At 47.0% G+C, this 23,525-nt stretch overlaps 1 protein-coding gene across 1 annotated transcript in view; it reads right to left on the reverse strand.

Annotated features, from left to right (window-relative positions):
• SHANK2 (SH3 and multiple ankyrin repeat domains 2) overlaps window positions 1-23,525 on the reverse strand; it is a 303,970-nt gene that overhangs the window by 93,261 nt on the left and 187,184 nt on the right. The window contains exons 14-15 of the mRNA XM_083163796.1: window positions 16,265-16,347; window positions 12,528-12,652 (exon numbers count right to left, since the gene is read on the reverse strand). Of these exons, the coding sequence (XP_083019922.1) occupies window positions 12,528-12,652; window positions 16,265-16,347 (208 nt within the window). The remainder of the gene's footprint in view (window positions 1-12,527; window positions 12,653-16,264; window positions 16,348-23,525) is intronic.

The raw sequence follows: 23,525 nt of genomic DNA on the forward strand, positions 1-23,525 counted from the left end.
GTTCAGGACTGTGGTAGAGGTGGAACTCAGAACCATAGGAGGTGGTGGAACTCAGGGGGTTATTTTGGTTCACTCTTTCTGACAAATTCCTTCTTGATGGACAAAACCATGTGCACTGCAGGTGGGGCAGATGTTACTTGTGCAGAGAGAATTAGATTTGGGTGGGGTTTTACTTCAAAGTGAGATCAATATTGCAGTGTAAAAATAAAGCAGCCAGTATTTACCCTGCACAGAAACAAAATAACTCACCCAAATCTAATTCTCTCTGCACATTTTGCCCCCTTGCAGTGCACATTGTTTTGTCCATCTAAGAAGGAATTTGTCAGAAAGAATGAACGATAATAACCCCCTCAGTTCCATCCCGTTCCCCCTCACTTTAACCCGTTTATATCCAGAAACTAACTTACTAAGGGGCCAATTAAAGACCCTTCCCAATTTTTTGTTACAATCAACTCATTGAATCAGATTATTTCCCTACTATTGAATTGTCCCTGAAACAATATGAAATATGAATATCTGCAAATTCTGTAGTGCCGATCTGTGCGTTCCTGGCCGGATGCAGCCATGGTATCACACACAGGTACTGTCTGGAGAGTGATAAACAGCCAACCAATCAGCTCCTGTCTGGGATTTTTCAAACACTGTCTGTGACATGGCAGGTAGGAGCTGATTGGCTGGCTGTTTATCACTCTCCATTTTGTCACTTTTGAAGTTTAGAGAATCTGGCCCTCTCTATATATAAATTAAATACACATGTCTATATTATAGTGATATTTAAATTACTGGTAGATCATTCCTAAGTCATATAGCATAACAGGCTAATGCTACTCCTCACCTCTATGGGGGAAATTCAAGTAGTGTGGCAACTGACCGATTCATGTCTCACTCCATTCGGCGCAAGCAGCCGCCAGTGATGACGTCACGCTTATGTTGTTCCGTCATTTTGAAGGGCTGGTATAATACTGGATTATTTGTCTTGAAGTGGGCACATAGATCACATACAAACGCTCATGTTGGCCTGTGTAATCAGGCATTTACTGTTAGTCATAAACCCGTACAGCACACTCCATCATGCAAAGGAGGACAATCTCTAGCTAATGATATATGTTCCAGTAAGGACATCTGGCAAGTATCCTAACAGGCCCCATATCCTTAGTTACAGGAGGAAGTCCTGCATCCCCTACACAGGTAATCTCATCATATATCCCATCTTCATTAGTAGGCAACTTACATAGAAATATGCCGGACTTAATTGTTCAGGAGCACAATGTGACGGAGCAGAGAACAGCACAGATTCCATCCACTGGCATCCAATTAGCAAGTCATTTAATGGCTAATAGGAAAATGGGCAGATTGGATGGGACATGTGCTTCTAACTTACCCAGATCTCTGATGCAATTAGCTGGTTCAAAACTGTCCAATATGGCTGCCCATTTGGTGGAACTGATCAGCGTTGGTTGCTATGGAGACGGAACAGTAATCGTAGATCCTAAATATTTACTGGAACCTAGTAACATCAATGGGGCACTCAATGTCTCCCTGGAATCTCTAATTCAGGGATGGGGAACCTTCGGCCCTCCAGCTGTTGTTGAACTACGCATCCCAGCATGCCCTGCTACAGCTTTGCTATTTGGGCCATGCTGGGATGCATATTTCAAAAACATTCGGAGGGCCGAAGGTTCCCCATCCCTGCTGTATTTCAATCTCTGTCTATTTATTGCTTGGGTACAATTACTGTTAATCTGCAAAAACAATTAAAACTATGCGCAGCAGATTTATTAATTCACAATTAACATTCCCAAAGATTTGCCCTGATAACGAACATCTCTTGCTGCTGCTGCATGCAGCAAAGAGGGATGCAGTTTTGAGTACGGCCCCCGTCTCTCAGGGTGCCCCCCCATACTGCAATCGCAGCTGCGGCACAAAAACCAGAATTTGCTCACGGACGCCATGTTTGTTATTATTCCCTCAGTTGCGTTTGAAAGCTGACTTTGGTTGCTACGGCAGCACAGCCATTTTCCCTTTTCCCAGTTTGGATAAATATGTCCCCCACTGTATCTGTAAATCTGGTTATGAACACTGATGCTGGGTACCAGGCACAGGATGTCAAATGGCAAAGCATTCCTAAACAGCTGCACGTTAGCACCCCATGTGCGAGGAGGAAGAGAGGTGGGAAATCAGCTATCAGCACAAGATGTTCCACTTGGCCAGATCCAGGTTACACGGCGTTGGCGAGAGTCTCCCATCGCCCCCAGTGTTATTTGTCTGATCTAACACCTGAGGGGCTCCCGGGACTGTGTAACAGAATTTGCAATTGTCAAAACATTGATCTCTGAGGCAAACAGACCACGCTGTACTATCTCCGCTGCCCCGAGGTGTTAAACACGGAACATAAAATACTATACACGCTTGTACTGTTATATAGCAATGTTTGGAAAACAATATAACATTGAGTCTGAGGGACTGTATCGTCTTTTAAGAACTCGATCAATCAATAATACAGCGTTCAATGTAGAGATTTATGTTCATAAGTCCAGGGGAAAAAACTGCTCGAAGATGTTGCTTAAATAATTGCATATATTAAATACTGTAGTAATAGTCTAAATCAACAGATAAATTAGGCCGTAACAAATATTACAAACAGAAGTTGCAGTGTGAGCTTCCTAGGCAAGGTGCTGAAAGATTTCATCTGCATTATGAGGGCTCCATAATCCCTTGTACAACGTTGATATCCAATGTGGCCCACACACTGGGTGATTTCACTGCGTTTTTTAAGTGACCTGACTTAATTTGACGAGATCACTTAGAAAATGCCCCTACTTCGCTCTGTCTGTAGCGGCCATATTAATGCGCAGCACCGCGATTAATAACCAGCATGCTGGATAAATGTAGTTAGCTGGAGGACACTGGCCCTGACAGATCGCTCAGTACACAGCGCTGGACACATCGCTCAGCAAAATCTCTACCTGTGTAGACCCAATCAGCCCTGTGCGATGAGCGATCTGACTAGACTAGATTGCTCAGTACACAAGGCACATACACATCGCCCCGTGTGCAGAGTCTTTACCTGTACTTTATCATCAGCCAATCAGCTCCTAACTGTGAAGTTACAGGCTTGGTTTGAGAAATGACAGGTAAGAGCTGATTGGCCGGTGATAAAAAACAGACACTTTATCACTTCACCGAGCTTAATAAATCTGCCCATGAGTTCCAATGTTCCTCTGCACATGCTCAATAGCAGCTTTGGCGGCCATCTTGATACACAGATGTTAAAGCATCCTGACCAAAATGATGCAATTTCTTAACTTTTACATATTTAGGGAGACGTTGGGGGCTGGTATTGTATGGGTTGTACACGCCCATACGACACTGGCCACACCCACACGTCACTGGCCCCACCTCCTCAAAAAGGCATTTTGGTTGTAGCTGCGAACACATTTCAGTCCTTAAAGTAGAGAATACATTACGTATGATGCGGTTTCTAATAGGGTAATAAATCCTCAGCATGGCAGGCGATAAAGAGACGGGTGTAAGTGTATGTAAACATGCATATACCAACTGAAATTGGTGCAAACGGGCACTGATGATGGTGTGTATCAAACCAAGCGCATGGGTAGGAGCTAGTGTGGCCAATCCCGGGATCAGGATCGGCGGGATCCCGGGATTTGGCCTAAAAAAGTCAGGGATTTCAATCCCGGGATTGGAGAATCCAATCCCGGGATTTCGGGATTAGACTGCGCATGCGCAGTCTAATGCTGGGCAGCGTCTGAGCACTCGCTCAGACGCTGCCCGGCTGTTCCCGTAAACTGACCCGGCGTGCGGCCTGCGTAGCGTGACAGTAGAGGTCACGCTGCGCAGGCCACACATCACCAGTGACCGCCTACCCGCCGGCCTGCCTCCGCCTGCCCGCCTCTTCTCCGCCGCCCGCCTGCATGCCAGCCTGCCTCCGCCCGCCCACCTGCCTGCTGTCTTCGATGGAGGTGCACTTGCCGGGAGGCACTGTGCACCTCCAAACCCACTACCGGCCGCCCGCCCGCTCCCTTATGTAAGTCGGTCGGCCGGGGTGGGTCCAATGCTTATAATGGGCTTTTTGGTTTGGATGCCAATCCCGGGATCCCGGGAATCCCGGGATTGAGCATTTTTCAATCCCGGATCCCGGGATTGAAAAAATGCCCCGGGATTGGCATCCCTAGTAGGAGCAGTCCGGCTGCTTATAGGTTCCCATAAGGACAACAATCCACCTTTAGTTGCAGTGCGGAAGCAATTAAGACCAACTTAGTAAAATCTGCCCCAGCGACTCATTTCCTGTATTCTATTCCTACATCCAACCATCTTGATTTTGACAGGCCAGTCTTGCCATTAGCCTAGGGCACCGTTACTATCCATTGAGTTCTATGAGAGGCCGGGGCTCACCCCAACAGTGATGAGCGTAGACAGATGTTCCCACCCCTAAATTTCCTAACCAGTGGGCGTGGAATGGTCAGCACAAGGACATGCTTGGGAGCGATGTCTAATTCTTTCCGACGCTACTTCCAATATCAGTAATCTTTTGATGCAATAAAATCCAATATTCACATTTTGAACCAATAATAATACAAAACAAAATGCAACGTACAGTATCTTGTGGTCTAGGAATGTTTGTGTATCATAACTTTCATATGCACAATGGCATCAATCAGCCTGAAGGTAACTTTCAGGTTAAGGTGACACTGGCACTAATGATACAACAGATGGAGGGGTGAGAGGTCCCTGGCACTCCATAGCAGTAATATATCTCCTGCCTACTGGCGACAGAGGGGTTGATACATAAATAAAACCTACGTAATACAACAGATACAACCAGGAAAAAGTAGGGATGGCCATCGACTGTCAATGGATTCAAAAATCATCAATGGTCTATGACCAACGTTGAATACTTTTGCCATCGATGCACAAGCAACGAATAGTTTTCATTTTACAAAGTTTCGAGACACAGAGCTTAGCTCCACCCCCAACACGCCAGCAAAGCCACGCCTCTGGGCTCTCATAGGACCACAGCCTACTGAACTGTAAAGCACGGGTGACCGTCAGTGGGCTTCCTTGCAGATGGTTTCACTCTATTGAGGTTACCTATCAATGGTTTCATGGATGCTGACCATTAGTGGGTAACCCACCGAGGGCCACCCCTAGAAAAAAAAGGTGTAATGAAGTGATGAAGACATTTCCAAACGGCATCAGTGACTCACTTGCAAACAGCCAATCACAATCGGTTTGCTTGTGACATAGATTGTCATTATGATAATCAGATGCAGGCAGGAATAATCTCCATGGGTGCATGCATGGCTGTAGTAACTGACCGTTTGGTCGACACCGGAGTCATCTGTGATGTCATCGGTGTAATCGCTGTAATAAATAGCTAATTGTGTTTGCCATAATCCGGCCAAAACATTTGTTTTAGAAGCATTTAGGACTTATAAATATGCATCTTAGAATGAAGACTTGTGGCTGGCACATTAGAAGTGAAAGGCCTTAATAATAATTGGGAACACTGACACTCCCGGTCGTAATATCACTGCACAGGGAACGTCATGTCTGCTCTCCAGCTCCTCTGTGCTGCTGTGAAGAATCTCAGATGCTATGGTATCCTCCTAATAAAGCGGGGATCACAGCTCTCTAATCTGACTGATCACTGACCGGTGTAAAATAATCAGGGCATTGGCCTGCTCAGACATTGGGACTGGCTGGCATAAGTGGTACACTATGGCTGCTGCGGGAGGTGTGGGGGGAGCGGTGGGCCTTGCCAAGCTTCTCTATCAAGTATAGAATCCCATGTCCCAAATGGTCCTTCCCTACCCCCCTGATTCTCAGAAGAGCTGAACAGGGAACGAAACTCTATAAAGAGTAATCCGCACAACAGCGCTGGTCTGGTATACAGTTGGAAGGTTGACGCTATTAAGGTCAACATATTTTGGGTGGACACATGATAAAGGTCAACATGCCTAAGATTGACAGGGTCAAAAGGTCGACACAAGCGGTAGGTCAACATTGGAAAGGTCAAAAGGTCAACATGGGTATTTCACTTTTTTTAAAGTTGACTCGTGCCGACAGGCGGTATTTCATGCCCTACCATCCACTAGGGTGTGGAGGGAGAATATAACAGTGTGCCAAGTCTAGCAAGGCACAGAGCCCAAAGCATGGCGAGTGGACGTGGTGCACTTTTTCGGTGCCCATGTCGACTGTGTCGACATTCGGGACAAAAAGTGCGAAAACCCCATGTTGACCTTTTGAGTGTCGAACGAATGCTTGTGTCGACCTTTGTTGACCCTGTCGGCCTTGGACATGTTAACCTTTTTGTGCTGACACAATTTATGTCAACCTTAATTTGGTAGAGCCAATGACCCACACCCGCAGGTCTACTGCCAGTAAACAAGACAATGTATACTGTAATAAAATGATCCCAGAACAGCATCAGTTTCCATGCTGAGAAATGGATAACGCATATATCCCAAATCACAGTTTTAAATATAGTCACCCACCTATGAGATCACTGAACCCAGCCACCAGTGAGAGACAAGTCTGGACGGACATTGCCAGCGGTGCAGGTCACTGTTCTGCCAGCATTCAGCTTGTTGTGCTGCATATCAACTATTTCTTTACCTAGGCATCCAAAGAGTAAATTCAGGCCTGGCATTACTGCTCCTGTCTCCATGGCAACCCCAGGCCACACTTCCTCCAGAAGGGCGGCCATATTGAAAAGCTTCAACTGGTTAATTGTATCCGAGATCTGGGTGATGCAGAAGCACATGGCCCATCCAGTCTGCCCATTTTCCTATCACTCATCAAATAAGTCACTAACTAATTGGATGTTGGGGGAAGGAATCTGTGCTGTACGCAGACACTGTAACCCTTTGTCCGCATTTCTGCTGAAAACATAGGTGCTGTATATTTATCAGGCAGTTGGCTTTCAATAGACGGCTATGATTTTTTGATAATACACTAAAGAAAAGCATAATAAAAAAAAGAAGATAAGAAAACATCGATGATTTTCCTGCACACCTTTTCGATGTTCGCAAAAGATGAATGAACAGAGATGAGAACTGCCGGTTGCAGCACGTCTGTACAGCGATTGGCTGGGGACAGCAGTGTGGCGGCACCAGGGCAGGATGTGAGCCAATCACATGGAACTCACAGACCCAAGACCCCCCTTGTTGGTCACATTTTCACACCAAGCCTACAGGACAGTCGCAGTAATTATGCCAATACAGCCAGGAGGTTGGATCCCCCTTTTAAAACCACAATTACAGGGTCCCCATTACCTACCGGCAGTAGAGGGGTTCAGACAGTTAACCAGAAAACAGGGTACTACTGTATGAGGGCAACGCGCACACACACACACACACTCACACACACACGGCGGTGTCAGATTGAATCTGAGAAAACTGCAAGATATGGAGCTGTTCTATATAATTAATACAGAAGACTGAGGCATGATGTGCCTCACACCTCAGGGATGTAATACAACTGCTAGGATGAATTTCGAAAATAGCAACCCCACTGTGTTTAGGCAATGGGTATACATATAAACCCTAGTATTCTGACTGGTTCCTGCCACTGTACACAATAGCTGAATCCCTTTACATTGATAAAGGCGTCCTGTAATCACACAGATACAGATAATTACTTCCATTCAAGGAATCCATCCTGTAAGTGGTTATCTCTGCAAAAACAGATCCTGTGATTCCACATACCCTCCCATTATGTGTGGTCATGTACTGAGCAATGTGTGTGTGTAACGAGCAACGTGTGTGTACCGAGCAATGTGTGTGTGTGTGTACTGAGCAATGTGTGTGTGTACCGAGCAACGTGTGTGTGTACCGAGCAACGTGTGTGTGTACCGAGCAACGTGTGTGTGTGTGTACTGAGCAATGTGTGTGTGTACCGAGCAATGTGTGTGTGTACCGAGCAATGTGTGTGTGTGTGTACCGAGCAACGTGTGTGTACCGAGCAATGTGTGTGTGTACCGAGCAACGTGTGTGTGTGTACCGAGCAATGTGTGTGTGTGTACCGAACAACGTGTGTGTGTGTACCGAGCAACGTGTGTGTGTGTACCGAGCAACGTGTGTGTGTACCGAGCAATGTGTGTGTGTGTGTGTGTGTGTGTGTGTACCGAGCAACGTGTGTGTGTGTGTACCGAGCAACGTGTGTGTGTACCGAGCAACGTGTGTGTGTACTGAGCAATGTGTGTGTGTGTACCGAGCAATGTGTGTGTGTGTACCGAGCAATGTGTGTGTGTGTACCGAGCAATGGGTGTGTGTGTACCGAGCAATGTGTGTGTGTGTACCGAGCAACGTGTGTGTGTGTGTGTGTGTGTGTGTACCGAGCAACGTGTGTGTGTACCGAGCAATGTGTGTGTGTGTGTGTGTGTGTGTGTGTGTGTGTGTGTGTGTGAAAATAGCAACCCCACTGTGTTTAGGCAATGGGTATACATATAAACCCTAGTATTCTGACTGGTTCCTGCCACTGTACACAATAGCTGAATCCCTTTACATTGATAAAGGCGTCCTGTAATCACACCTGTATAACTACAGATACAGATAATTACTTCCATTCAAGGAATCCATCCTGTAAGTGGTTATCTCTGCAAAAACAGATCCTGTGATTCCACATACCCTCCCATTATGTATGGTCATGTACTGAGCAATGTGTGTGTGTAACGAGCAACGTGTGTGTATCGAGCAATGTGTGTGTGTGTACTGAGCAACGTGTGTGTGTACCGAGCAACGTGTGTGTGTGTACTGAGCAATGTGTGTGTGTACCGAGCAACGTGTGTGTGTACCGAGCAATGTGTGTGTGTGTGTACCGAGCAACGTGTGTGTACCGAGCAATGTGTGTGTGTACTGAGCAATGTGTGTGTGTACCGAGCAACGTGTGTGTGTGTACCAAGCAATGTGTGTGTGTGTACCGAGCAACGTGTGTGTACCGAACAACGTGTGTGTGTACCGAGCAATGTGTGTGTGTGTGTGTTTACCGAGCAACGTGTGTGTGTACCGAGCAATGTGTGTGTGTGTGTACCGAGCAACGTGTGTGTGTGTACCGAGCAACGTGTGTGTGTGTACCGAGCAACGTGTGTGTGTACTGAGCAATGTGTGTGTGTGTACCGAGCAATGTGTGTGTGTGTGTGTGTGTGTACCGAGCAATGGGTGTGTGTGTACCGAGCAATGGGTGTGTGTGTACCGAGCAATGGGTGTGTGTGTACCGAGCAATGGGTGTGTGTGTGTGTGTGTACCGAGCAACGTGTGTGTGTACCGAGCAATGTGTGTGTGTGTGTGTACCGAGCAATGTGTGTGTGTGTACCGAGCAATGTGTGTGTGTGTGTGTGCCGAGCAATGTGTGTGTGTGTACCGAGCAATGTGTGTGTGTGTACCGAGCAATGTGTGTGTGTGTACCGAGCAATGGGTGTGTGTGTACCGAGCAATGGGTGTGTGTGTACCGAGCAATGTGTGTGTGTACCGAGCAATGTGTGTGTGTGCCGAGCAACTTATGTGTGTGTGTGTACCGAGCAATGTGTGTGTGTGTGTGTGTGTGTACAGAGCAATGTGTGTGTGTGTGTGTACCGAGCAATGTGTGTGTGTGCCGAGCAACTTATGTGTGTGTGTGTGTGTACAGAGCAATGTGTGTGTGTACCGAGCAACGTGTGTGTGTACCGAGCAATGTGTGTGTGTGTGTGTACAGAGCAATGTGTGTGTGTGTGTACCGAGCAATGTGTGTGTGTGCCGAGCAACTTATGTGTGTGTGTGTGTGTACAGAGCAATGTGTGTGTGTATACCGAGCAACGTGTGTGTGTACCAGCAGTCAGGCTGCTAACCACCTAACTAATATCTCTACAGAGCTATAGTTCGATTAGAAAGTGAGGCCGCCTGAGTCTTTATCCGCCCATAGGGTAGTATGAGGCTCTATCTACAGCCACAATGTGTGTAATGATCCCTCATGGTTGGGAGTTATTGGGAGTACACACAGGTATATAGATTATTGTCCTGTCCTATTCCATCCTGTCCTGTTCTGTTCTATCCTGTTCTGCTCCTGCCTGGTTCTATTTCATCCTGTCCTGTTCTGTTCTATCCTGTTCTGCTCCTGCCCGGTTCTATTCCATCCTGTCCTGTTCTGCTGCTGCCCGGTTCTATCCCATCCTGTCCTGTTCTGCTCCTGACCAGTTCTATCCCATCCTGTCCTGTTCTGCTGCTGACCGGTTCTATCCCATCCTATCCTGTTCTGCTCTTGCCCGGTTCTATTCCATCCTGTCCTGTTCTGCTCCTGACCAGTTCTGTTCCATCCTATCCTGTTCTGCTGCTGCGCGGTTCTATTCCATCCTGTTCTGCTCCTGCCTGGTTCTATTCCATCCTGTACTGTTCTGCTCCTGACCGGTTCTATCCCATCCTGTCCTGTTCTGCTCTTGCCCGGTTTGATTATATCCTGCCTGGTTCTGCTCCTGACCAGTTCTATTCCATCCTGTCCTGTTCTGTTCCTGACCGGTTCTATCCCATCCTTTCCTGTTCTGCTCCTGACCGGTTCTATCCCATCCTATCCTGTTCTGCTCTTGCCCGGTTCTATTCCATCCTGTCCTGTTCTGCTCCTGACCAGTTCTGTTCCATCCTATCCTGTTCTGCTGCTGCGCGGTTCTATTCCATCCTGTTCTGCTCCTGCCTGGTTCTATTCCATCCTGTCCTGTTCTGCTCCTGACCGGTTCTATCCCATCCTGTCCTGTTCTGCTCTTGCCCGGTTTGATTATATCCTGCCTGGTTCTGCTCCTGACCAGTTCTATTACATCATGTCCTGTTCTGCTCCTGACCGGTTCTATTCCATCCTGTCCTGTTCTGCTCCTGACCGGTTCTATCCCATCCTGTCCTGTTCCTGACCGGTTCTATCCCATCCTGCCCTGTTCTGCTCCTGACCGGTTCTATTCCATCCTGTCCTGTTCTTCTCCTGACTGGTTCTATCCCATCCTGTCCTGTTCCTGACCGGTTCTATCCCATCCTGTCCTGTTCTATTCTATTCCTGACCGGTTTTATTCCATCCTGTCCTGTTCTGCTCTTGCCCGGTTTGATTATATCCTGCCTGGTTCTGCTCCTGCCCGGTTCTATTCCATCCTGTCCTGTTCTGCTACTGCCCGGTTCTATTCTATCCTGTCCTGTTCTTCTCCTGACCGGTTCTATTCCATCCTGTCCTGTTCTGTTCCTGACCGGTTCTATTCCATCCTGTCCTGTTCTGTTCCTGACCGGTTCTATTCCATCCTGTCCTGTTCTGCTCCTGACCGGTTCTATTCCATCCTGTCCTGTTCTGCTCCTGACCGGTTCTATTCCATCCTGTTCTGCTCCTGACCGGTTCGATTCCATCCTGTCCTGTCCTGGTCCGGTTCTATTTTATCCTGCCCTATTTCATACTGATCTGCTCCTGACCGGTTCTATTTCATGCAGCCCGGTGTTATTTCATCCTGCCCGGTTCTATGCCACGTTCTACATGATCCTGCCCAGTTCTATTTCAGGGCAGAAAAATGCAGTAAATACAACGTGATGTATAGTACAGACAGACACTTCCATAGTTAATACAGAGAACGCAGCTCAAGAGAGCAAATTAGGTGTGGCTTGAGAAAGTGAATTTGGGAGATTGCGAGTGCTATCCTGTATACAGGCAGATACTGCACGCCTTGTGTATATATCCAAAAATCCCAAACTGTTACAGAGACCTGTGATGTCCGCTGTGACCACGGTCCGTCACCTCTATTCGCTGTATGAGCCAATCAACGTGCTTAAATATTATAAGATAAATCTGGCTTTTGAATGAAATGTTCCACTTTTCCGAAAACCAAAATAGCAACGAGTGACAATAGATGGTCTCCCCTGTCCTCGGAACAGAAGAGCACATCCAGGAGAATGTGACGTCAGGAACACTTGCTTGCTTACGGTACCCTGGATAAGTCCAGCAATCTGGATGGGAATGGGCGGAGCCACACGCCTGCACAGGTCTGATCAATATTTATTTCATACTTTAAGTGGAAGTCAGGTTATGTTCCCTTCAAGTCACATTGGAGATGTTTTACAAACAAAATGAGAATGTGCAGAACCCTTATCAGCGCCAATAACCACTTAGCATTAATGAACACTTGCATATTTATACTTGGTTGTTATATAACCCAAACTGCCATTTCTGATTAACCAGTCACCAACCTAGACAATGTGCTACAAAAGTGCAAGTTACTATCAAACAGGCAAACTTCTGCGACCATCCTCCAGCAGATCATCGCCGGTGCGATCTTGGACGCAGATTTACATTGGAATCAACAGTAGACAGATCAGATTATCCCAATGCAATACAGACCACAGTGCTCAGAACATCTCCCATTTGCTACGTACTGAACATACTAGAACTTCCTTAATGCACCAGAAGCCTCTTCCACTACATCACACAATACACCAACAACAGAGAGATGATTTCCAGCTGCGTAACGTTCTCCAATATATCAACTGAGTAATCAATAACTCCGTATGTCCTACCTCTATGAGGAAGTCTCCAGTCCTCAGTCCGGCCTGCCAGGCCACCCCATCCTCGTCCACCGATTCCAGGTACTGCAGAGCAGGGAAGGCCGGTGTTGGGTTAAACTCCTCAATGGGTGTATCCGCTTAAAGAGGGTAGAAAGAACACAGACAACAGTTTGAGCGTTTCAAATCATTGAAAAGTTATAGCCCCCATATATACGTATCCCAAACACTGGCGATGGTTTCCATGGGACGTAATTATCACTAGTAAATGCGGAATAAGGCCTTGGCCCACAACCACTGATTCAGCAACGACTTTTATCATTTTAAAAGTCTCCAACCCTGATTTTTATGGGATTGTTTCGTCACAGCAAGCTGGTCGACAGTCATTAGGTTGACATAGGGTTTTCACAGTTTTTTTTACCCAAATGTCGACACAGTCGACATGAACACAGTTTCCAGTGCAACAAATCCGCTCGCAATGCTTCGGACACACTATTTTATTCTCCCACCACGCCCTATTGGATGGTAGGGCATGAAATACCGCCTGTCGGCACATGTCGGCTCAAAAAACAGTGAAAAACCCCATGTCAACCTTTTGACTGTCGACATAGACACTGTCGAACTAATGCTTGTGTCGACCTAATGACCTGTCAACCTAGACCCATGTCGACTTAGACCCATGTCGACCTATCCCCATGTCGACCTAATGATTGTCGACTAACTTGCTGTAGACCCAATGACCGTATCCCACTTTTACCCGGGTATGCAGACATGGGTTGACCTGTTCACACTGCAAGAACAACTTTTGTTAAAAGGCAAATTACTGGGTAGAACTGCTTCAATCGGGGATTTGCCTTAGCAGTCAGAACGGGGACCAAATGCCAGGTAAAAGCCGCGTTGGTCTTTTTTACACAACATTTGAATTTATATAACAAATGTGAGCGACGCAGGCAATTTTTTGTGGATAAATTGAACATCTCTCACACAGATGTTGGCACTCAAAGGGTTAAGTACTCAGCTGCTAGGGTCAAAAAGCAAGTAGCCAATCAGAAATCACTAAACACAATGGTTGAATGTCATCATTGTGTGTGTATATATATATATATATATATATATATATATATATATATATATGCTCCAGAACTGTAGATTTGTATCTAGGGATACATCTAATTATGTTAAACCGTCCATGCTGTGTTCCGCTTATGCTGGGCCACGGGCCCCCCCCCCCCCCCAACACCATTGTGCTTGCGAATGGGTGGCGCCAGCCAATCATTTGCAAGGCGGGGTTTGTGGACTCGCAGCCCTACGAATCAAGCAGAATAACCCCAATAATGTAAATGGAGATAGAGTACCAGCCAATCAGCTGCTGTAAGGCAGTTAGGAGCTGAATGGCTGGTACACTCTCTCTCTCCAAATAATTCCCACACAGTAGCAGTGCCGCAATGAGGGAGTGGCTAGCGGGTTGCCTGCCCCAGGGCCAGAAGAGTAGCAATGCTTACGATAGGCGTAGCACCTATTAGTAGCCCCCCATTCTGGTTAGGCCTCAGCCGACAGCCCTGCAGGCTATAGCAGAGAAGCCGCTTTACAATAAATCATGACAATGTTTAAGACGACTTAAATCAGGGATGGGGGAACCTTTGTCCCTCCAGTGGCTGCTGCACTACGCATCCCAGCATGCCCTGCAACAGTTTTAGCATGGCCAAATAGCAAATCTGTAGCAGGGCATGCTGGGATGTGTAGTTCAACAGCATCTGGAGGGACAAAGGTTCCCCCATCCCTGACTTAAACCCAGATGTTTGGTTCATGTATTCATTCTAATCAACATATCTTTACAATTGTCACACGAGCGCATCTCGGCTACATGATGCAGTCGCCCTACATACCGCCAGCGTAGAACGCAGGTCAAAACTCACGAGTAATGGCATAAATGCATATTGATGCGCTTCGTGGAGTATATATATATATATATATATATATATATATATATATATAAGCTAATTATTTTATTCTGGCAGAAATGCAGTAGAATACTATCTTCCCTCGCACCAGGGCGCCATAAAGCCTGCAATATCCTCAGTCATCGCTACCCTATTTAGTTTTCTGACCCAGATTGGGCCGCTGAATGTTTTATAAGCAGCGACCAGCTGGAAATGTAGCCGTGTATCGCCCCGGGGGAATGGCCAACGCTGGGCCAGGGGATCAATCCATTTGTTCCAGAAAAGGCTCCAAATAAAGGATTCCCCCCCCTCTCTCAAGCCCTGTGATATCCTAGAATGCAGCAGCAACACCTGTACACACATCTCCCTGGCACCTGCTCCCAACTAGGACCCCAAGTAGCTGCCTGGCACTACGTCACATGACTGGCACACATCTGACCAAATAAGCAGCGCCACTATTCTGAGACTCTTCCGCAAATTTATTAATCAAACGCAATCGTTTAAACTGCAGGCATGTTCAAACTGCGGCCCTCCAGCTGTTGTGAAACTACACATCCCAGCATGCCTTGCCATAGTTTTAGCATTCCCTAAGAGCAAAACTGTGGCAAGGCATGATGGGACTTGTAGTTTCCCAACAGCTGGAGGGCCATAGTATGGACATGCCTTAAAGGCTAAAAAAATAAATAAAACATGTACAGTTATACTGTATATTGTCCAGGCAGACATGTGAATGCAGCCAGGGACCCAGCTGCTACGGTATGTGGGGGACTATTTGTTGTGCTTATTCTATGGGAAAATGCAAAGTACACATACAATGTGCAGTATGTCACATGCAAGGCCCACAGCTCCTAATTCCAGCGTTCTCTTGTCCTAGAGGTGTATGCTGTGAGACTAGGATCTAAGGCAGTATCGGGATAGCATAAACCAGTGATTAAATCAATTCTAATTTATTCCTGTACACAACAAGACATTAAACAGATTTCTACCCAGCGTCCAACCAGCAGCAAGTGCTAATGGTATCATCCTGCGTAACGAGACCACCACACATCCTAGAAATTCAAGTTCTAACTCTTCTCTTCACCTCTGTAGGGGGAATCCAAGTGTTGTGCGTGCCGGCGGACATTGGTGGTGCCCGACCGTGTGATTCCAGTGTTGCCCTGTTCTGGTGCTCACAGCTGACATTACCGTTGCTCTGTCGGTTTGATGGCCTGATAACAAGTACTGTATAGGAAACTTGCCGACATAACTTATATAGGAGAAGCGCCGCCTGTTTCCGCTATCTATACCCTACCCTATAGATTACAAGCTTGCGTGCAGGGCCCTCTTCCCTCTGTATCGTTTTATTATTGCCCAGTCTCGCTTTACTGCTGTTTTATTCCTAATTGTACAGCGCTACAGAACACGTTGGCGCTATATGAGGAAATGTAAATAAATAGTGGCCCATGTGTGGCGAGCAAAGTGGGAATACCAGGGCACGCGTTATCTGTATTCCATACCAGCCATGCCTGCCTGCCTTCCAACTTAATCCTCTGAATGCCAGCACTACCCCCCCCCCCCCTTTTATTCTTAAATGTGAGGTTGACGCCTCTGAAAGTTTTGCATGCATGTTCGTCTTGTGTCACTGGGCTGCGGTGGGTGACTCTGTATTCCCAGCGTTAGGGAGAGTGTGGCGAAAGCAGGGGTGAACTGTGTTGTCTAGCAACTGGCAGCACCAGATAGAACTCCTGCTTTAATTTCAGACATGAACAAGGGGGGGGGGGGGAGAAGGACACAGGGTGCACACACACGTTACCTCGCATCTACAGGTCCTACCTTTTGCCCCTCGGAGTACGAATCCAAAGCCTTCATTATCTTTCTTTTGCAGCAGCACACTCTTCTCTTCAATAATGCAGTCACTGTGGGGAGAATTCCGAGCATAACGACTGTTATTATTACACCCTCTCATCATCACAGCTGCAGTCGCTCTCCGAGAATGCATGTTCATCATTGTCACAACCAATTAATCACACAGCATTAAAAAAAAAAAAAAAAAAATCACTGAAGAATATACGAAACATAACAAAACAAAACAAAAAGATGTATGCAGCAGTATCAGCACTACATGGTACAATGCGAGAGGAGGAGAGGCTGCAGCAGACGGAGGTAGGGGACCAGCGTGCTCCTCTGTGCTATGTACCCAGAGCCGCAGCAGCGTGTGAGCATGTCAGCTGAGTGCCAGACGCAACTACCACCAAGAAGAAGTCAACTGAACAGTGTTCCCTTAATCAACTCTGCCGCTATAGATCCACCAGTGTCTTCTCCCAGCGGACGACAGACAGGCAGAAGGGAGATGAATCAGGTGGCATCGTGGAACAGCCTGGGATTGCGGTCTGCCCTTTGTCCGAGCCGGCTGGAAGGCACATATGAAGTCACAGAGAGGATCCTTGGATCAAAACTCCATTTGCAGTCCTATTACACATTGCAGGCTGCAAGGATCCCACATGATCATGTGACAGCCTAGAATGCCAGCAAGCGTGTAGCGCTCCGCGTCATCCAGTGCAAATTTCCACGGCATTAAGAAGACTGCATCATCTAAATAGTATTAAGGCAGACTCTATTCTCAGATGGATGCAGGGATGTGCTACAGTAATAGCTCAAAGGGAGAACTATATATATATCTAGCAGAGTAGCAGGATAGCCATGTATCGCTGTACGGGCGTTACTGACATTACCTTGTCTCTATTACAACCCTTGCACCAGAATTAACCCCTCAGCTACAAAAGGGGGCAGTGGCAGATTAAGCGGCTCTGTCCTGCAGGATTCTTATTGCTGACGAACAAGTGGAAGTGACAGTGACTTGCTACAGTCCCCCCCCCCCCCCCAATGACCACAGTCCTCATCAGCACATATCTCTAGAGACAATCTGAGCATGAGAGACGCAGGGACTGCTATAGGGAAGGGAGGATCACGCACTGGTCTCATCCCCAGGTTGGGCAGCTGGCACCTCCTTCACCTCATTTGACCCTGGTTCATTTAAGAAAGGTGATGCTGCCAGCGCAGGTGCCAGACATATGTGATGTGGCTGGCAGTGATGGCATGTCCAGGAGCAGCCTGCTACTGACTCAGGGAACAGTGACGCCATTGGGGCAGTGGAGGTAGCGTGTGATGACAGTATTGCTGCAAGAGATCCCGCGCAGAGCATGCTTACATGAATGCAGATGAGCGCTCGGTGGCTCTCCCGGCTCGGTATTAACCCCTGCGCTGCTGCAGAACCGCAACAGATGGCATTCCCTTTCTGCATTATTAGCAGTTACCCAGATGGCAAAATAAGTACTGAAATAACTGTTAAGTCATACCCCACAGCAATGCCACCCATACGTTCTCCTACCCCACAGCAATGCCACCCATACGTTCTCCTACCCCACAGCAATGCCACCGATACGGTCTCCTACCCCACAGCAATGCCACCCATACGTTCTCCTACCCCACAGCAATGCCACCCATACGTTACCATACCCCACAGCAATGCCACCCGTACGTTCTCCTACCCCACAGCAATGCCACCCATACGTTACCATACCCCACAGCAATGCCACCCGTATGTTCTCCTACCCCACAGCAATGCCACCTGTACGTTCTCCTACCCCACAACAATGCCACCCGTATGTTCTCCAACCCCACAGCAATGCCACCCGTATGTTCTCCTACCCCACAGCAATGCCACCCATACGTTACCATACCCCACAGCAATGCCACCCGTACGTTCTCCTACCCCACAGCAATGCTACCCGTACGTTCTCCTACCCCACAACAATGCCACCCATACGTTCTCCTACCCCACAGCAATGCCACCTGTACATTACCATACTCCACAGCAATGCCACCCATACGTTACCATACCCCACAGCAATGCCACCCGTACGTTCTCCTACCCCACAGCAATGCCACCCGTACGTTCTCCTACCCCACTGCAATGCCACATGTACGTTACCATACCCCACAGCAATGCCACCCATACGTTCTCCTACCCCACAGCAATGCCACCCGTACGTTCTCCTACCCCACAGCAATGCCACCCGTACGTTATCCTACCCCACAGCAATGCCACCCATACGTTCTCCTACCCCACAGCAATGCCACCTGTACGTTATCCTACCCCACAGCAATGCCACCCGTACGTTCTCCTACCCCACAGTAATGCCACCCATACGTTCTCCTACTCCACAGCAATGCCACCTGTACGTTCTCCAACCCCACAGCAATGCAACCCGTACGTTTAGCCTACCCCACAGCAATGCCACCCGTACGTTATCCTACTCCACAGCAATGCCACCCGTACCTTCTCCTGCCCCACTGCAATGCCACCCATACGTTCTCCTACCCCACAGTAATGCCACCCATACGTTCTCCTACTCCACAGCAATGCCACCTGTACGTTCTCCAACCCCACAGCAATGCAACCCGTACGTTTAGCCTACCCCCCAGCAATGCCACCCGTACGTTATCCTACTCCACAGCAATGCCTCCCGTACCTTCTCCTGCCCCACTGCAATGCCACCCATAAGTTACCATGCCCCACAGCAATGCCACCCATACGTGATCATACCCCACAGCTTTGCCACCGATACATTATCATACCCCACAGCAATTATTATTATTATTATCCTTCATTTATATGGCACCACAAGGGTTCCACAGCGCCCAGTTACACAGTACACATAATCAAACAGGAAAAAAAAAAAAATACAGTGACTTACAGTTGAAGATAATACAGGACATGTACATGGTAAATAATTATAGGAACATCAGCCGATTGCTGCAACATAAGTATCCAGGTGGCAGCACACAGCATGCTTTGGTGCCGTCGAAGTAAGGGAGGATAATCACATGAGGTAAGAGGTCCCTGCTCATGAGAGCTTACATTCTAAAGAGGAGGTGACACCAGAGGGGTAAATAGGGCGAGGAACAGAAAGTTAGGAGGACAGTTTGCTGGGTTTGGTAAATGCCACCCATATGTTATCATACCCAATAGCAATGCCACCCATACGTTATCATACCCCAAAGCAATGCCATCCATACCTACTCCTACCCCACAGCAATGCCACCCGTACCTTATCCTGCCCCACAGCAGTGCCACCCATACGTTATCCTGCCCCACAGCAATGCCACCCATATGTTATCATGCCCCACAGTAATGCCACCCATACCTTATCATGCCCCACAACAATGCCACCCATACCTTATCATGCCCCACAGCAATGCCATCCATACATTATCATGCCCCACAGCAATGCCATCCATACATTATCATGCCCCACAGCAATGCCACCCATATGTTACCATGCCCCACAGCAATGCCACCCATGGGTCACCTTACCCCACAGCAATGCCACCCATGGGTCACCTTACCCCACAGCAATGCCACCCATATGTTACCCTACCCCCCAGCAATGCTACCCATATGTCACCCTACCTCACAGCACCGCCACCCATAAGTCACCCTACACCACAGCAATGCCACCCATAAGTCAACCTACCCCACAGCAATGCCACCCATACGTTCTCATACCACACAGCAATGCCACCCATACGTTATCATACCCCACAGCAATGCCACCCATATGTTATCATACCCCACAGCACTGCCACCCATACGTTATCATACCATAAAGTAATGCCAACCATATGTTAGCATGTACCACAGCAATGCCACTCATACTTTATCATACCCCGCAGAAATGCCACCCATACGTTGCCCTACCCACAGCAATGCCACCCATATGACACCCTACCCCACAGCACTGCCACCCAAAAGTCGCCCTACCCCACAGCAATGCCACTCATACGTTTTTATACCCACAGCAATGCCACCCATACGTTCATACCCCACAGCAATGCCACCCATACGTTATCATACCCCTCAGCAATGCCACCCATGTTATCATACCCCACAGCAATGCAAACCTACACATTGTCATACCCCACAGCCAAGCCAACGATACGTTCTCATGCCCCAAAGCAATGACCTCCATACATTATCATACCCTACAGCTTACCAGGCCAACCTGTGGCCCTCCAGTTGTTATGTAACTACAAGTCCCAGCATGCATTGCTACAGTTTGGAAATTATGAAATGCTAAAACTGTGGCAAAGCATGCTGGGATGTGTAATTTTGGCCAGGCCTGGCCACAGGTTGGCCAGGCCTGCCATACAGCAATGCCACCCACATCATACCTTACAGTAATGCCACCCACATCATACCCTACAACAGGGCAGACAAACTAAAAATAGTTTGCCAAAAATGTACACTGTAATGCCTATTACACATGTCACACATCCATTACATATTATACCACATGCTGTAATGCCCATTACACGTTATGCCATAACTATGGGTTTCTTGCTTGATGCCAGGGGTTTTTATGCTTGATGACAGGAGTTTCATGCTCTACCATGTTACCCATGCTCATTGCTATGGGGGATTACACTTTCTCTCTACCTCTCCCCTCCCTACGATTACCATGTGCGGTAACGGCAACAGCTGGGTAGAGTGGTAGACAACTCACATGACTGTATCAGATCAAGCACGGCTATTTCAAAACTCAAGTTGGCTCGCGAGCCAATTGGAGCTTGTGATCCGACAGCCAATCAGGAGCTACCATTGCTGCTTCTGATTGGCTACTGAACTGTGAGCTCCGATTGGTTTGTGAGCAGCCTTGTGTGTAGAAATAGCCGCGCCACGGACCTGCTCTGATACAGACAGAGCCGCGTGGGCTGTCCACCACTCTGCCCGGCTGTTGGACCATTCTGCCAAGCGCAATCTTCTTCCTGGCAAATGGTGGCCTTGGCGACCTGGCCCCGGGGTTTGTGGAGCCCTGCCCTACAGCAATGCTGTGAAGTACCTCCAGTGACCACTAGAGGCCCCTGGACGATCCAAATTACTCCTTTGTGTGCGAAAAGATGTCATAACAGAACATGAAAGCAATTTTTGCAGGGACACTGGTCTGTTTCAAAATTGCTGGAGAGAGGGAGCTGTGAAGACAGAGATTGAAGGTAGGAGCAGATAGAGACTGGGGGTGGGGTGGAGAGTTTGTGGGTGAAAAACTGTCACAGCTCAAAGTGAAAGTAAAAACTGTCACAGCTCAAAGTGAAAGTACACTGCAGAGGCTGTCATTTTGACAGACTTTAAACTAGTATTACACTAAACATAAACTTCCGCGCAGCAATATCACGAATACCTATCCACCAGCGATACTAACCGCAGCGATACCACTGTGGTGAATCCTGGGATTTGTCCCTAAAATTGCTGGAATTGGAGTTTCCATTCCTGTGAATTTGGGATTAGACTGCGCATGCGCAATCTAATGCCGGGCAGCGTCTGTGCGCTCGCACAGACGTTGCCTGGCTGCTCCTGTCTCCGGCTATGCGGCTTTGCACAGCGTGACGTGGTCAGAATATTTTTTTATTAGGGAAGCCAATCCCGGGATTGCAAAAATGATCAGGGATAAGTGCCAACGTTGCTGTGAGAGACGTGCAAAATGGCAGCGCCGCTAACAACGACTTGTATGTATGCCGTATTTGTATGACCGTCTCTGTGAGTGGCGCTGCCAATATTTTGAGGATCTCTCACAGCAATATCACACACACTGACATATACTGCCTTTCCCTGCAGACTGGCCACAGATATATAATCCTACAGCAATGCCACAAATATATACTATGTTTATCCTATAGCGAAGCCAGCCCCCATTGTGCCGCTGTGGGGGCATGGCCAGCTAAGACCTGCTGGCCATGCACCCTCTCCTTTCTGTCTCGGTGAATAGATGCTGTGCGGATGCATACAGCTTCTATTCCCTACTACAGAGCAGCAATGGGTAGTGGGACTCCAAGCTGCCCCCCACCGCGGGGACTCTACCGACCCCAAGAGGGAGGCGGAACAGTCCCCAAACAAATGGGACTGTCCTGTGATGATTGGGACAGTTGGGAGGTATAATACTGTGTTATCACACATATATACCGCGTTATCCTCCAGCAATGTCACATATATATATATATACCGTGTTATCCTCCAGCAATGTCACATATATATATATATATATATATATATACCATGTTATCCTCCAGCAATGTCACATATATACATATATACCGTGTTATCCTCCAGCAATGTCACATATATATACCGTGTTATCCTCCAGCAATGTCACATATATATATATATATATATATATATATATATATATATATATATACCGTGTTATCCTCCAGCAATGTCACATATATACCGTGTTATCCTCCAGCAATGTCACATATATATATATATATATATACCGTGTTATCCTCCAGCAATGCCACATATATATATATATATATATATATATATATATATACCGTGTTATCCTCCAGCAATGTCACATATATATATATATATATATATACCGTGTTATCCTCCAGCAATGTCACATATATACCGTGTTATCCTCCAGCAATGTCACATATATATATATACCGTGTTATCCTCCAGCAATGTCATATATATATATATATATATATATATATATATATATATATATATATATATACCGTGTTATCCTCCAGCAATGTCACATATATATATATATATATATATATATATATATACCGTGTTATCCTCCAGCAATGTCACATATATACAGTGTTATCCTCCAGCAATGTCACATATATACCGTGTTATCCTCCAGCAATGTCATATAAATATACCGTGTTATCCTCCAGCAATGTCACATATATATATATACCGTGTTATCCTCCAGCAATGTCACATATATATATACCGTGTTATCCTCCAGCAATGTCACATATATATATATACCGCGTTATCCTCCAGCAATGTCACATATATATATACACCGTGTTATCCTCCAGCAATGTCACATATATATATATATACCGTGTTATCCTCCAGCAATGTCATATATATATATATATATATATATATATATATACCGCGTTATCCTCCAGCAATGTCACATATATATATACATCGTGTTATCCTCCAGCAATGTCACATATATATATACATATATATATATACCATGTTATCCTCCAGCAATGT

The sequence above is a fragment of the Crinia signifera genome, chromosome 11, assembly GCF_055691185.1.
Source record: "Crinia signifera chromosome 11, ASM5569118v1, whole genome shotgun sequence".
In the NCBI taxonomy this organism is placed as follows: domain Eukaryota; kingdom Metazoa; phylum Chordata; class Amphibia; order Anura; family Myobatrachidae; genus Crinia; species Crinia signifera.